The sequence below is a fragment of the Fringilla coelebs genome (assembly GCF_963513975.1).
Source record: "Fringilla coelebs genome assembly, chromosome: 5".
Classification (NCBI taxonomy): domain Eukaryota; kingdom Metazoa; phylum Chordata; class Aves; order Passeriformes; family Fringillidae; genus Fringilla; species Fringilla coelebs.
Window position 1 is genome coordinate 741,757 of NC_140033.1, and position 12,006 is coordinate 753,762.

The following is a 12,006-nucleotide window of genomic DNA, read 5'->3' on the forward strand; positions in this document are numbered from 1 at the left end:
ACTCGGGATGTGGGAATGGGATTTGGGATGGGCGCGGGGGGGGGGCAAGGACACGGCCCCGGAGCGACGGGAATGGGAACGCCGGGAATGGGAATGGGAATGGGAACGGAGCCGGAGCGGGGCCGGCCGGGAGCACGACCCCAAAACCGGGATGGGGACCCCAAAACCGGGATGGGGGACCCAAAACCGGGATGGGGGACCCAAAACCGGGATGGGGGACCCAAAACCGGGATGGGGACCCCAAAACCGGGATGGGGGACCCAAAACCGGGATGGGGACCCAAAACCGGGATGGGGGACCCCAAAACCAGGACGGGGGACCCCAAAACCGGGACGGGGACCACAAAACCGGGACTGGGGACCTCAAAACCGGGATGAGGACCCCAAAACCGGGATGGGGAACCCAAAACCGGGACTGGGGACCCCAAAACCGAGATGGGGAATCCACAGAGTTCCAGCCCTAAAACCAGGAGGGAGGGGGACCCCAAAACCAGGAGTGGGGGCCCCAACATCGGGATTGGGGACACCAGAGAGCTGCGGCCCCAAAACAGGATGGGGGACCCCAAAACGGGCATGGAGACCCCAAAACGGCACAACAGGACTGGACACCCCACAGAGCTGCAGCCCCAAAACCAGGCTGGGGACCCCACAACAGGATTGGGGACCCCACAACCTCACAACAGGACTGGACACCCCACAGAGCTGCAGCCCCATAACCAGTCTTGGCACCCCAAAACCAGGCTGGGGACCCCACAAAGCTGCAGCCCCACAGCCAGACTGGACACCCCACAAAGCTGCAGCCCCAAAACCAACCAGGGGACCCCACAGAGCTGCAGCCCCACAGCCGAACTGGGGACCCCAAAGCCCTGCAGCCCCACAGCTGGGCTGGACACCCCACAGGTGGGTTCAAGACCCCAAAGCGCTGCAGCCCCACATGTGGCTTGGGGATCCCACAAAGTGGCAACCCCATAACTGGGCTGGAGAGCCCCCAGAACTGCAACCCCATAACTGGACTGGAGACCAGCCAGGCGAGCTGGAGCCCCACAGCTGGGCTGGAGACCCCAAAAGCTGCAGCCCCACAGCTGGGCTGGAGACCCCACAGTTCTGGAGCCCCACAGGTGGGCTGGGGACCCCAAAAGCTGCAGCCCCACAGGTGGGCTGGAGACCCCACAGTTCCGGAGCCCCACAGGTGGGCTGGAGACCCCACAAAGCTGCAGCCCAACAAGCTGCAGACCCCACAAAGAGACTGGAACACGCCGAGGCACTGCAGCCCCACAAGCAGCCCGCCGACCCCACAGCTCTGCAGCCCCCACCTGCGCAGGGGATCCCGAGGCACCGCAGCCCCACAGGTGGGCAGGACGCCCCAAAAGCCGCAGCCCCACAGGTGGGCAGGACGCCCCAACCCCTCCACCCCACAGCTGAGCGCTCCCCATCCCTCCGTCTGTCCATCCCATCCATCCCTCCATCCCAGCCGCGGCCCCGCCACTGCCGCATCCAGCACCGGGGGCAGCACCCGCCGCTGCTCCCGCCCTCCCCGGCCGCTCCCCGCCGCCGTCCCGGCGTCCGCGGCGCCGTCCCCGCGTCCCCGCCGCCGTCCCGGCGTCCCCGCTCACCCTTGACGGCCTCGCCGCGGTTGAGCTGGATCTCGCCATCGCCCTGCGGCGCGTAGCTCTTCACCACGATGAACTTGCGGCCGGGCACGGCGCTGTAAAGCTTCCGCTTGGGCCCGCGCAGCGGGGCGGGCGCGGCGTGGGGCGCGGGCTCGGTACCGGGGCCGGCGGGGGGCCCGGCGGGGCCGGCGGGGCTGTAAACGAACACGTAGGTTACGGTGCTGATGCCCGGCAGCTCGCGGCTCGCCCCGCCGCGCCCCGCGGGCTGCGCCATGGCCGGGGGTGGCCCCCGCGGGGCTCAGCGCGGCCCCGGCGGCGCCGCCCGGGCGCGGGCAGCGGCGGAGGCTGGAGCGGCACCGGCTGCGGGGCGGCCGCCGCCCGCCACCGCCGGCTCCATGGCGCAGCGGCGCCGCCCGCCCCGCGCTCCGCTCCGCTCCCTCCGGCGCACCATGGCCCGGGGCAGGTGGGGCCGGAGCCCGCGGCTCCTCCCCCGGCGGGCGGGGACGCCGCCGGACCGGCCGCCCCCGCTCCCGCCGCCGCCGCCGCCGCCACCGCCCCCGCTGCCGGCGCGGTCCCGACCCCGCTCCCGCTGCTGATCTCGGGGCGATCCCACTCCCGATCCCGATCCCGGATCCCGAGCCCGCTCCTGATCCCAATGCTGCTGCCGGGGCCGATCCCACTCCCGCTCCTGATACCGACCCCGCTCCCGGGACTGATCCCGGGACTGTCGAGCACCACCGGCAATCCCGTGTGGGAATGGGAGTGGAAATGGGAATGGGTGTGGGACCATGCCACAGCCATCCCGGGACCGATCCCGATCCTGATCCCGCTCCCGATCCCGGTCCCGCTCCCGGTCCCGCTCCCGCTCCCGGTCCCGTCGGGGCCCGCCCGGAGCCGCCCCCTGGCGGCCGCTGCCGGCGCTGCCCCGGGGAGGGAACCGGTGCGGGAGCGGGAATGGGATTGGGAATGGGATTGGGAATGGGATTGGATGTGGGATTGGGATTGGGAATGGGAATGGGAATGGGAATGGGAATGGGAATGGAATTGGGAATGGGATTGGGATTGGGAATGGGAGTAGGAATGGGAATGGGAATGGGATTGGAATTGGGAATGGGATTGGAATTGGGATTGGAATTGGGAATGGGAATGGGAATGGGAATGGGATTGGGAGTGGGAATGGGATTGGGAATGGGAATGGGATTGGGAATGGGAATGGGAATGGGATTGGATGTGGGAATGGGAATGGGATTGGGAATGGGATTGGGAATGGGAATGGATGTGGGAATGGGAGTGGGAATGGGAGTGGGAATGGGAGTGGGAATGGGAGTGGGATTGGGAATGGGATTGGGAGTGGAATTGGGAGTGGGATTGGGAATGGGATTGGGAATGGGATTGGGAATGGGATTGGGAGTGGGAACAAGACTGGGATGAGAGTGGGATCACACGAGTGGGATTGGGATCGGGATCGGGATGGGGATGGGGGCAGCAAAGAGAGCGGCTCTGGGGTGGGGAGGAGGGATCAGGGAGCGGGATGGGAGCGGGATGGAGGGACAGGGAGGGAGGAATGCGGGAGGGCCCCCGGGAGGGTCCCCCCAGTTCCATTCCTGGCTCAGGGGTGCCGGTGGTGACAATGCCCGCTGTCCCCAGCTCCGTATTTGCCCCCACAATTCCATATTTTTCCACCCCAGCTCCGTATTTGCCCCCACAGTTCCATATTTTTCCACCCCAGCTCCATATTTTCCCCCACAATTCCATAGTTTTCCACCCCAGCTCCATATTTTCCCCCCAAATTCCATATTGGCCCCCCAAATTTCTGTGGAGTAACTACAGAAACTGCGGGAAACGGGGGAATTGCGGGACCGCGGGAAGGAGGGGAAGGCCGGAATTGCAGGGATAGCGGGAACTGCGGGAATTGCGAGAATGCGGGAATGCGGGAATTGCAGGGATAGCGGGAATGCGGGAATGCGGGAATTGCAGGAATTGCAGGGATAGTGGGAACCGCGGGATTGCGGGAATGCGGGAATGCGGGAATGCGGGAATTGCGGGAATTGCAGGGATAGCGGGAATGCGGGAATGCGGGAATGCGGGAAGGCTGGAATTGCGGGAATGCGGGAATTGCGGGAATTGCGGGAATTGCTGGAATTGCGGGATTTGCGGGAATTGCGGGCGGCTCCCGGGAATGCTCCGTTGGAGAATCCCTGAGGGCGCCGAGGGGGCGGAGCCCTGCCCAGACACAGCGACACCGGTGCCACCCCTGGGTGCCACTGTCCCCTCTGCCTCTCTGTGCCCCCCTGTCCCCTGTGCCACCCCTGTGCCCCACTGCCACTCATGCCATCTCTGGATGCCATTGTCACCTGCACCAGCCTGTGCCACCCGTGTCCCAGTGCCACTCGTGCCACCCCTGGGTGCTGCTGTCACCTGCGCCAACCTGTGCCTGCAGTGCCACCTGTGCCACCCTGTTCCCCACTGTCATCTGTGCCCCAGCGCCACTGCTGCCATCCCTGGGTGCCATTGTCACCTGTGTCACCCTGTGACTGAGTGCCACTCGTGCTATCCCTGGGTGCCATTGTCACCTGTGCCACCCTGCCCCCCAGTGCCACTGCTGCCACCCCTGGGTGTCATTGTCACCTGTGCCCCAGTGCCAGCACCCACAGTGACACTGGGTGCCATTGTCACCTGTGTCACCCTGTGCCCCAGTGCCACTCATTCCACCCCTGGGTGCCACTGTCACCTGTCCCCTAGTGCCCACAATGACAGCGGGTGCCATTGTCACCTTGTCACCTGTGCCACCCTGTCCCCCAGTGCCACTGCTGCCACCCCTGGGTGCCACTGTCACCCGTGTCCCAGTGCCAGCACCCACAGTAACACCGGGTGCCACTGTCACCTGTGCCCCCCTGTGCCCCAGTGCCATTTCTGCCACCCCTGGGTGCCACTATCACCTGTGCCCCAGTGCCAGCATCCACAGTGACACTGGGTGCCATTGTCACCTGAGCCCTAGTGCCCACAGTGCCACTCATGCCATCCCTGGGTGCCACTGTCACCTGTGTCACCCTGTGTCCTCCTCCTGTGTCCCGGGCTGAGCCCTTTCCCAGCTCCTTCTGGAATTTTCCCTCCTTTCCCAGCTCTGCTCCCTGCTCTCCTGGCGGGCAGAGCCCCAAGAATTCCCGGGGTAAAAGAGTGGGAAGAGCTCGGCTTCCATCAGGAATCCCAGGATTCCAGAGCTTGGAAAAGAATTCCCAGGTCACCGAGCCCACCCTGAGCCCCCCAGCAGAGCCCTGAGCGGAATTCCAGGAATTCCTTGGACACCTGCAGGGACGGGCGACTCCAAAGCTCCCTGGGCAGCCCCTGCCAAGGCCTGACCCCCCTTATTCCGTGGGGAGAAAAATTCCATGAGGAAAAAATTCCGCGAGGAGAAAAAATTCCATCAGTGCAAAAAATTCCACCGGGAAAAAAAATTCCATGAGCAAAAAATTTCCATGAGCAAAAAATTCCATGAGCAAAAAATTCCATGAGCAAAAAATTCCAGGAGCAAAAAAATTCCAGGAGCAAAAAATTCCAGGAGTAAAAATTTCCATGAGCGGAGCTGCCGGGATGGGGGTTGGACGTTTTCCACGGGAGCAAATTCCCGGGCGTTTTTCCAGCGGAGTTTTCCCTCCGTCCCGTTATCTCCCCGCACCAGGAGGCTCCGGGCCGGCGTTCCGTGAATCCCGAGCTGATCCCGGATTTCCGAGCAGCGGCCGGATAAAGCCAGCGGCGGGGATTAAGGGACCCGTGAGATTCCCAAAATTCCCACCGGATCCGGGATTTCTCCACGCTCGGTGCCCGCGTCCTCCCTCCGGGATTCCCACGGGATTCCGAAGGAAAGAAAAGGGAATTCTGGGAAGGAGCAGCAGCTCTTCCTCCCACCCTGGGTTTTGTGTTCCATGGAATTTTTTGTCCTGGATCGCCTCCATCCCGCTGGAATTCCGGGCAGGATTGATGGGACTCCATGTCCGGTTCCAGGGAATTCCAGCCCATGGAAGCGTCCGGCTGGATTTGGGCACCCGGTGGTGCTTCCACTGGGAATTGTCCCATTCCAGGATGGAAAAACCTCCTCGGGAATAAACTGGGAATAATTCCCCCTAGAATTCCCATTCCAGGCGGAGGAATGCCCCACGATATTCCCAAACATCGCTTCCGATGCATCCAACGATCCCAAAAATCCAGGACGCTTCGATGTGGCTGGGAATTCATGGGAATGCTCAGAAGAGAATTCCAGGGGAAGGATTCCGGGATTGGTTTAAACAACGCTTCCCTTGGGAATTCCTGGAATTCCCAGAATTTCTGGCTCTGTTTTCCAGGATTCCTGACCTCTCTTTCCCAGGGGAAGGAGCCCAAATCCCGGGAAGAGCATCCAGAGGGAGCTGGGGGGGCTCATCCTGGAAAAAAGGAGGATCAGGAGGGACATTTTCCCTCCGGAATTCCATGGCAGAGGCGGCAGCCGAGTGGGATTTGGGATCTGCTCCCAGAAAATCCCAGGGGACAGCCTCGAGCTGTGCTAGAGGAATCTTAGGTTGGATATTGGGAAAAATTCCTGAATTTTACCATGGAATTGGGAAGAATTCCTGAATTCCCAAACACAATTAGGAAAAATTCCTGAATTTTCACACGGAATTAGGAAGAATTCCTGTTCTTAGGAGAATTCCTCCCTCTGGGAGCATCCTGGGATTCTCCTTCTCTGCACTTGGACAGGGTTCCAGGATTTCTGACCCTCTTTCCCGGGATTTCTGACCCCGTTTTCTGGGATTTCTGATCCGTTTCCCAGGATTTCTGATCCATTTCCCAGGATTTTCGGCCCCTCTTTCCCAGGCCGATGGGATCTGGGGGTGGTCACGGATCCGACTTCAGCCCCAGGGATTCCCAGACATTCCCAGGATCATTCTCCCAGCATTTCTGGGATCCTTTGCCCGACATTCCCAGGATTTTTTGCCCAGCATTTCCAGGATCGTTCTCCCAACATCTCCAGGATCTTTTCCCCAAAGCTTCCAGGATGGTTTCCCCGACATTCCCAGGATTGTTCTCCCAACATTCCCAGGATCCTTTCCCTAAAGTTTCCAGGATCTTTTCCCCAACATTCCCAGGATCATTTCCCAACATTTCCAGGATCTTTTCCCCAAAATTTCCAGGAGGGTTTCCCCAACATTCCCAGGATTGTCCCCACAGATGTGGAAATTCCAAGGTGCTGAAATCTGGGATAGGCCGGGAGATTTTGGGAAGATCCCACCTGGAAAGGAGCAGCAGGAATGGAGGAGGGATTTTGGGATGAGCCTGGCCGGACACATGGGGAATGCTGAGGAGGGATTAAAGCATTCCAATAATTATTTTGGAAACTCCAGCTGCGTGTCCAGAAGAGTGGGAAAAAAAATGGGAATAAGGAAAACTGGAGGAATTCAGACACTGAATTCCTTTGGGGGAAAAAAACCAAACCTGGAGCAAGCAAAGCCTGGATGGAGGAAACGTGGGATCAGAGGGAATTGCCATGGATTGGTGGGAAAAGGAGCTGATCCCAAAAATCCTGGCTGTTCCCAGATCCAGGGGATGATTCCCTGCTCCAAAGCCTCCCTTCCCAAAATGGGAATGTCCAGGACGCACCTAGAGCTGAGCAGGAAAACCAGGATGGATCCCAGCTCCTTCCCAGAGCCAGAGGGCTCCAAAAACCGGGAATGAGGCTGGGATGAAGGTAAGGAATGAAGTATCCGGAGGGATGATCCCGGCACGAGGAGCTGGAGGGGCAAACTCGTGGTGTTGGAGTGGGATTGGGAAGAGCGCGGAGGCTCCGGAGGCTCCGGCACGTGGGGAATGAGTCAGAGTCACGGCCGGGAGGGAGGGAGGGAGGAGGGAGGAGGGATCCAGCTAAAACCTGGAAAAAACGCAGGGAAAAGTTCTGCTGGCCCAGCCCTGCTGCTCCTGGGAATGGCTGAGGGATCCCCTGGGATTCTGGGAGCAGCTCTGGAGCAGGAAAAGGGATGGGAGGGAGCTGGGAAAGGGGCTGGAAAACCTCCCTTGGAATAAAAAACCGGGACAACGCTAAATATTCCTGGTATTCCCTGGAAAACCTGCCCCAGAATCCATTTTTCTCCATGATTTTTCCAGGAAAACGTGAGAGAACTCTGGTAATTATGGATATCCCTTGCCGAGGAGGGAAAGAGTTTTTGTTGGGAATTAAAACTTCCAAGGTTTTTTTTCCCAACTTAAGCTGTTAGGATTGCAAACCTGGGAATTTCTCCTGCCCCAGCTCCATGGAATGAATTCCGTGATCCCTCTATCCCTGGAAAAACCTGGAAATAACAGAGCAAAATGCTCTTTCCTGCAAAAGGTTGGGAATCACAGAGCCAGCTGCAGGAATCCTCGGGAAGTTTGGGCAAGGAGTTGGGCAGAGCTGCTCCAGGGAACTCCGGGAATATTTCCAAGAGTATGGATTTTACAATCCCACACTATTTTTGACCTCCCAATGCCTCTGTATCCCACTCTGAATCTGCCTCTGGCACATCCCAAATTCCCGAGCTTCCCAAATTCCAAGGTCAGGCTGGAGCGACCTGGGATAGTGGGAGGTGTCCCTGCCCTTGGAATGGGGTGGGATTGGATCAGCTTTAGGATCCTTCCCATTCCAGGATTCCACAGAATTCCAACAGGATCCTCTCAATCCAAATCCGGACCACAGGGATGTCCCAAAATCCCTGGGCATTCCCAAACCCAGGCAAACCAACATTCCCATGGGACACGGCTGGCAGGGATGAGGAGTGGCAGGGTAATGCCAGAATCCCAATCCCGATCTCGATCCCAATCCCACTAGAACCACTGGATGCCATATCCACGATGTCCATGTAGGACACGATGTTCACGATATCCATTAATCCATTATATCCATGGTATCCATGGTCCAAGCATGGAATGGCAGGAAAACCCACAGGAAAATCCAGGGAAAAACCCAGGGAAAAACTCAGGGAAAAACTCAGGGAACAATGGAATCTGAGTATGGGACAGAGGGAAAACCCAGAGAAGAACCGAATTTGACACTGGGATGGATGGAGGGAAAAACCCAGGGAAAAACTGGATCTGACCTTGGAATAGCAGGAAAAACCCATGGCAAGCCCAGTGACCCACCACAGCCCCACTCCTCATCGGAACAACAAACCTATCCTGCTCTTCCCTCTTCCCACCCCACATCCCACATCCCTCCAATCCATGTGATCCCTATTCCCAGCTCTAATTCCTCACACACCCCAGCCCAATCCAAGGCATCCATTCCCATCGCTAACCCCTCCCACAGCCCCCAGACCCTGGGATCCCATTCCCATCCCTAATTCCTTCCACACCCCCCAATCCATCCGATCCTATTCCCAACTCCAATTCCTTTCACACACCCCCCAATCCATGGGATCCATTCCAAGCTCTAATTCTTTCCACACCCCCTCAATCCACGGGGTCGCATTCTGAACCCCAACAAATTCCTTTCACACTCTCCCCACCCATGGCATCCCATTCCCATCTCTGATCCCTGTCACATCCCAATCCAATCCATGGCATCCCATTCCCACCTCTAACTCCTCCCACACCCCATTCCAATCCCCGGGATCCCATTCCCATATCTGACCCCTCTCACATCCCAACCCAATCCATGGCATCCCATTCCCATCTCTGATCCCTGTCACATCCCAACCCAATCCATGGCATTCCATTTGCATCACTGACCCTTCCCACATCCCAATCCAATCCATGGCATCCCATTTCCATCTCTAACTCCTCCCACATCCCAACCCAATCCATGGCATCCTATTCCATCACTGACCCTTCCCACATCCCAACCCAACCCATGGGATCCCATTCCCATCTCTAACCCCTCCCACACCCCATCCCAATCCCCGGGATCCCATTCCCATCACTGGCCCTTCCCACACCCCAACACAACCCATCGGATCCTATTCTCATCTCTAACTTCTCCCACATCCCAATCCAATCCATGGCATCCCATTCCCATCTCTAACTCCTCCCACACCCCATTCCAATCCCCGGGATCCCATTCCCATCACTGACCTCTCTCACATCCCAACCCAATCCATCGGATCCCATTCCCAGCACTTACCCCTGCCACTCCCAATCCAACCCATGGCATCCCATTTCCATCTCTAACTCCTCCCACATCCCAATCCAACCCATGGCATCCCATTCCCATCTCTGACCCCTCTCACATCCCAGCCCAATCCATGGCATCCCATTCCCAGCACTTACCCCTGCCACACCCAATCCAATCCATGGCATCCCACTCCCACCTCTGACCTCTCTCACACCCCATCCCAATCCATGGCATCCCACTCCCACCTCTGACCCCTCCCACCCCCCACCCACCCCCCGGGACGCCATTCCCAATCCCATACCTGACTTTCCCGCGGCTGCTCCGGCGCAGCGAGGGCACCTCGGCCTCCCTCTCCTCCTGCACGCGCTGCAGCGAGGGCGAGCGGCTGTGGGCGCTGCGGGCGCTGCCCGAGCTGGCCAGGCTCCCGTCCCCGCCCGCCATTCCAGAGGCCGCCATTCCAGCCGCCGCTTCCTGCATCTGGACCAGGAGCTGGGGCGGGAGGCTGCGGAGCGACGGCACCGGCGAGTAGGAGGCGCGGCTCTCGGCCTTCAGGTTGTTGTCGCTGGCCGAGCGCTGCAGGACGCGCGGCGACGCCAGCCCGCCCGAGCCCAGGAGCCGGCGGCGCTTGGTGTAGCTGGGAGTTTCTCGGAAAGGCACTGGGAATGAAAAACGGGGACGCGGGATTAGGTGGGAATGTCAGGCTGAAGAAAGATGGGGATGCGGGATTAGGTGTTGGGAGTTGTGGGAAATGGTGGGAGAGGGTGGGGGAGAAGGTTGGGAATGGGTGTGGAGTTGGATTTTGGGAAGAAGTTTCTCAGAAAGGCACTGGGAATGAAAAACGGGGATGCGGGATTAGGTGGGAATGTGAGGACTAAAAAAAGATGGGGATGTGGGATTAGGTGTTGGGAGTTGTGGGAAAAGATGGAAGAGAGTGGAGGAGAAAGTTGGGAATGGGTGTGGGGTTGGGTTGGGAGGGTCAGGAGTTTCTCGGAAAGGCACTGGGAATGAAAAACGGGGATGTGGGATTAGGTGGGAATCTAAGGACTAAAAAAGATGGGAACACTGGATTAGGTGTTGGGAGTTGTGGGAAAAGATGGGAGAGGGTGGGGGAGAAGGTTGGGAATGGGTGTGGAGTTGGGTTGGGAAGGTCAGGAGTTTCTTGGAAAGGCGCTGGGAGTGAAAAATGGGGATGCGGGATTAGGTGGGAATGTCAGGCTGAAAAAGATGGGAATATGGGATGAGGTGTTGGGAGTTGTGGGAAAAGGCGGGAGAGGGTGGGAGAGAAGGTCGGGAATGGGTGTGGAGTTGGGTTGGGAAAAAGGCTGGGAGTTTCTTGGAAAGGCACTGGGAATGAAAAACGGGGATGTGGGATTAGGTGGGAATGTAAGGGCTGAAAAAGATGGGAATATAGGATTAGGTGGGAATCTAAGGACTAAAAAAAGATGGGAACACGGGATTAGGTGTTGGGAGTTGTGGGAAAAGATGGGAGAAGGTGGGGGAGAAGGTCGGGAATGGGTGTGGAGTTGGGTTTTGGGAAGAAGTTTCTCGGAAAGGCACTGGGAATGAAAAACAGGGATGCGGGTTTAGGTGGGAATGTAAGGACTAAAAGAAGATGGGGATGTGGGATGTGGTGTTGGGAGTTGTGGGAAAAGGTGGGAGAGGGTGGGGGAGAAGGTTGGGAATGGGTATGGAGTTGGGTTTTGGGAAGAAGTTTCTCAGAAAGGCACTGGGAATGAAAAACGGGGATGCGGGATTAGGTGGGAATCTAAGGACTAAAAAAAGATGGGAATGTGGGATTAGGTGTTGGGAGTTGTGGGAAAAGATGGAAGAGAGTGGAGGAGAAAGTTGGGAATGGGTGTGGGGTTGGGTTGGGAGGGTCAGGAGTTTCTCAGAAAGGCACTGGGAATGAAAAACGGGGATGTGGGATTAGGTGGGAATCTAAGGACTAAAAAAGATGGGAACACGGGATTAGGTGTTGGGAGTTGTGGGAAAAGGTGGGAGAGGGTGGGGGAGAAGGCTGGGAATGGGTGTGGAGTTGGGTTGGGAAGGTTGGGAGTTTCTTGGAAAGGCACTGGGAATGAAAAACGGGGATGCGGGATTAGGTGGGAATGTGAGGGCTGAAAAAAGATGGGAACGCGGGATTAGGTGTTGGGAGTTGTGGGAAAAGGTGGGAGAGGGTGGGGGAGAAGGTTGGAAATGGGCGTGGAGTTGGGTTGGGAAGGTCAGGAGTTTCTTGGAAAGGCACTGGGAGTGAAAAATGGGGATGCGGGATTAGGTGGGAATG

General features: G+C 58.4%; 1 protein-coding gene across 1 annotated transcript in view; it reads right to left on the reverse strand.

Annotated features, from left to right (window-relative positions):
- SHANK3 (SH3 and multiple ankyrin repeat domains 3) overlaps positions 1-12,006 on the reverse strand; it is a 147,771-nt gene that overhangs the window by 76,043 nt on the left and 59,722 nt on the right. Inside the window, exons 12-13 of the mRNA XM_084206476.1 lie at positions 10,024-10,378; positions 1,613-1,803 (exon numbers count right to left, since the gene is read on the reverse strand). Of these exons, the coding sequence (XP_084062602.1) occupies positions 1,613-1,803; positions 10,024-10,378 (546 nt within the window). The remainder of the gene's footprint in view (positions 1-1,612; positions 1,804-10,023; positions 10,379-12,006) is intronic.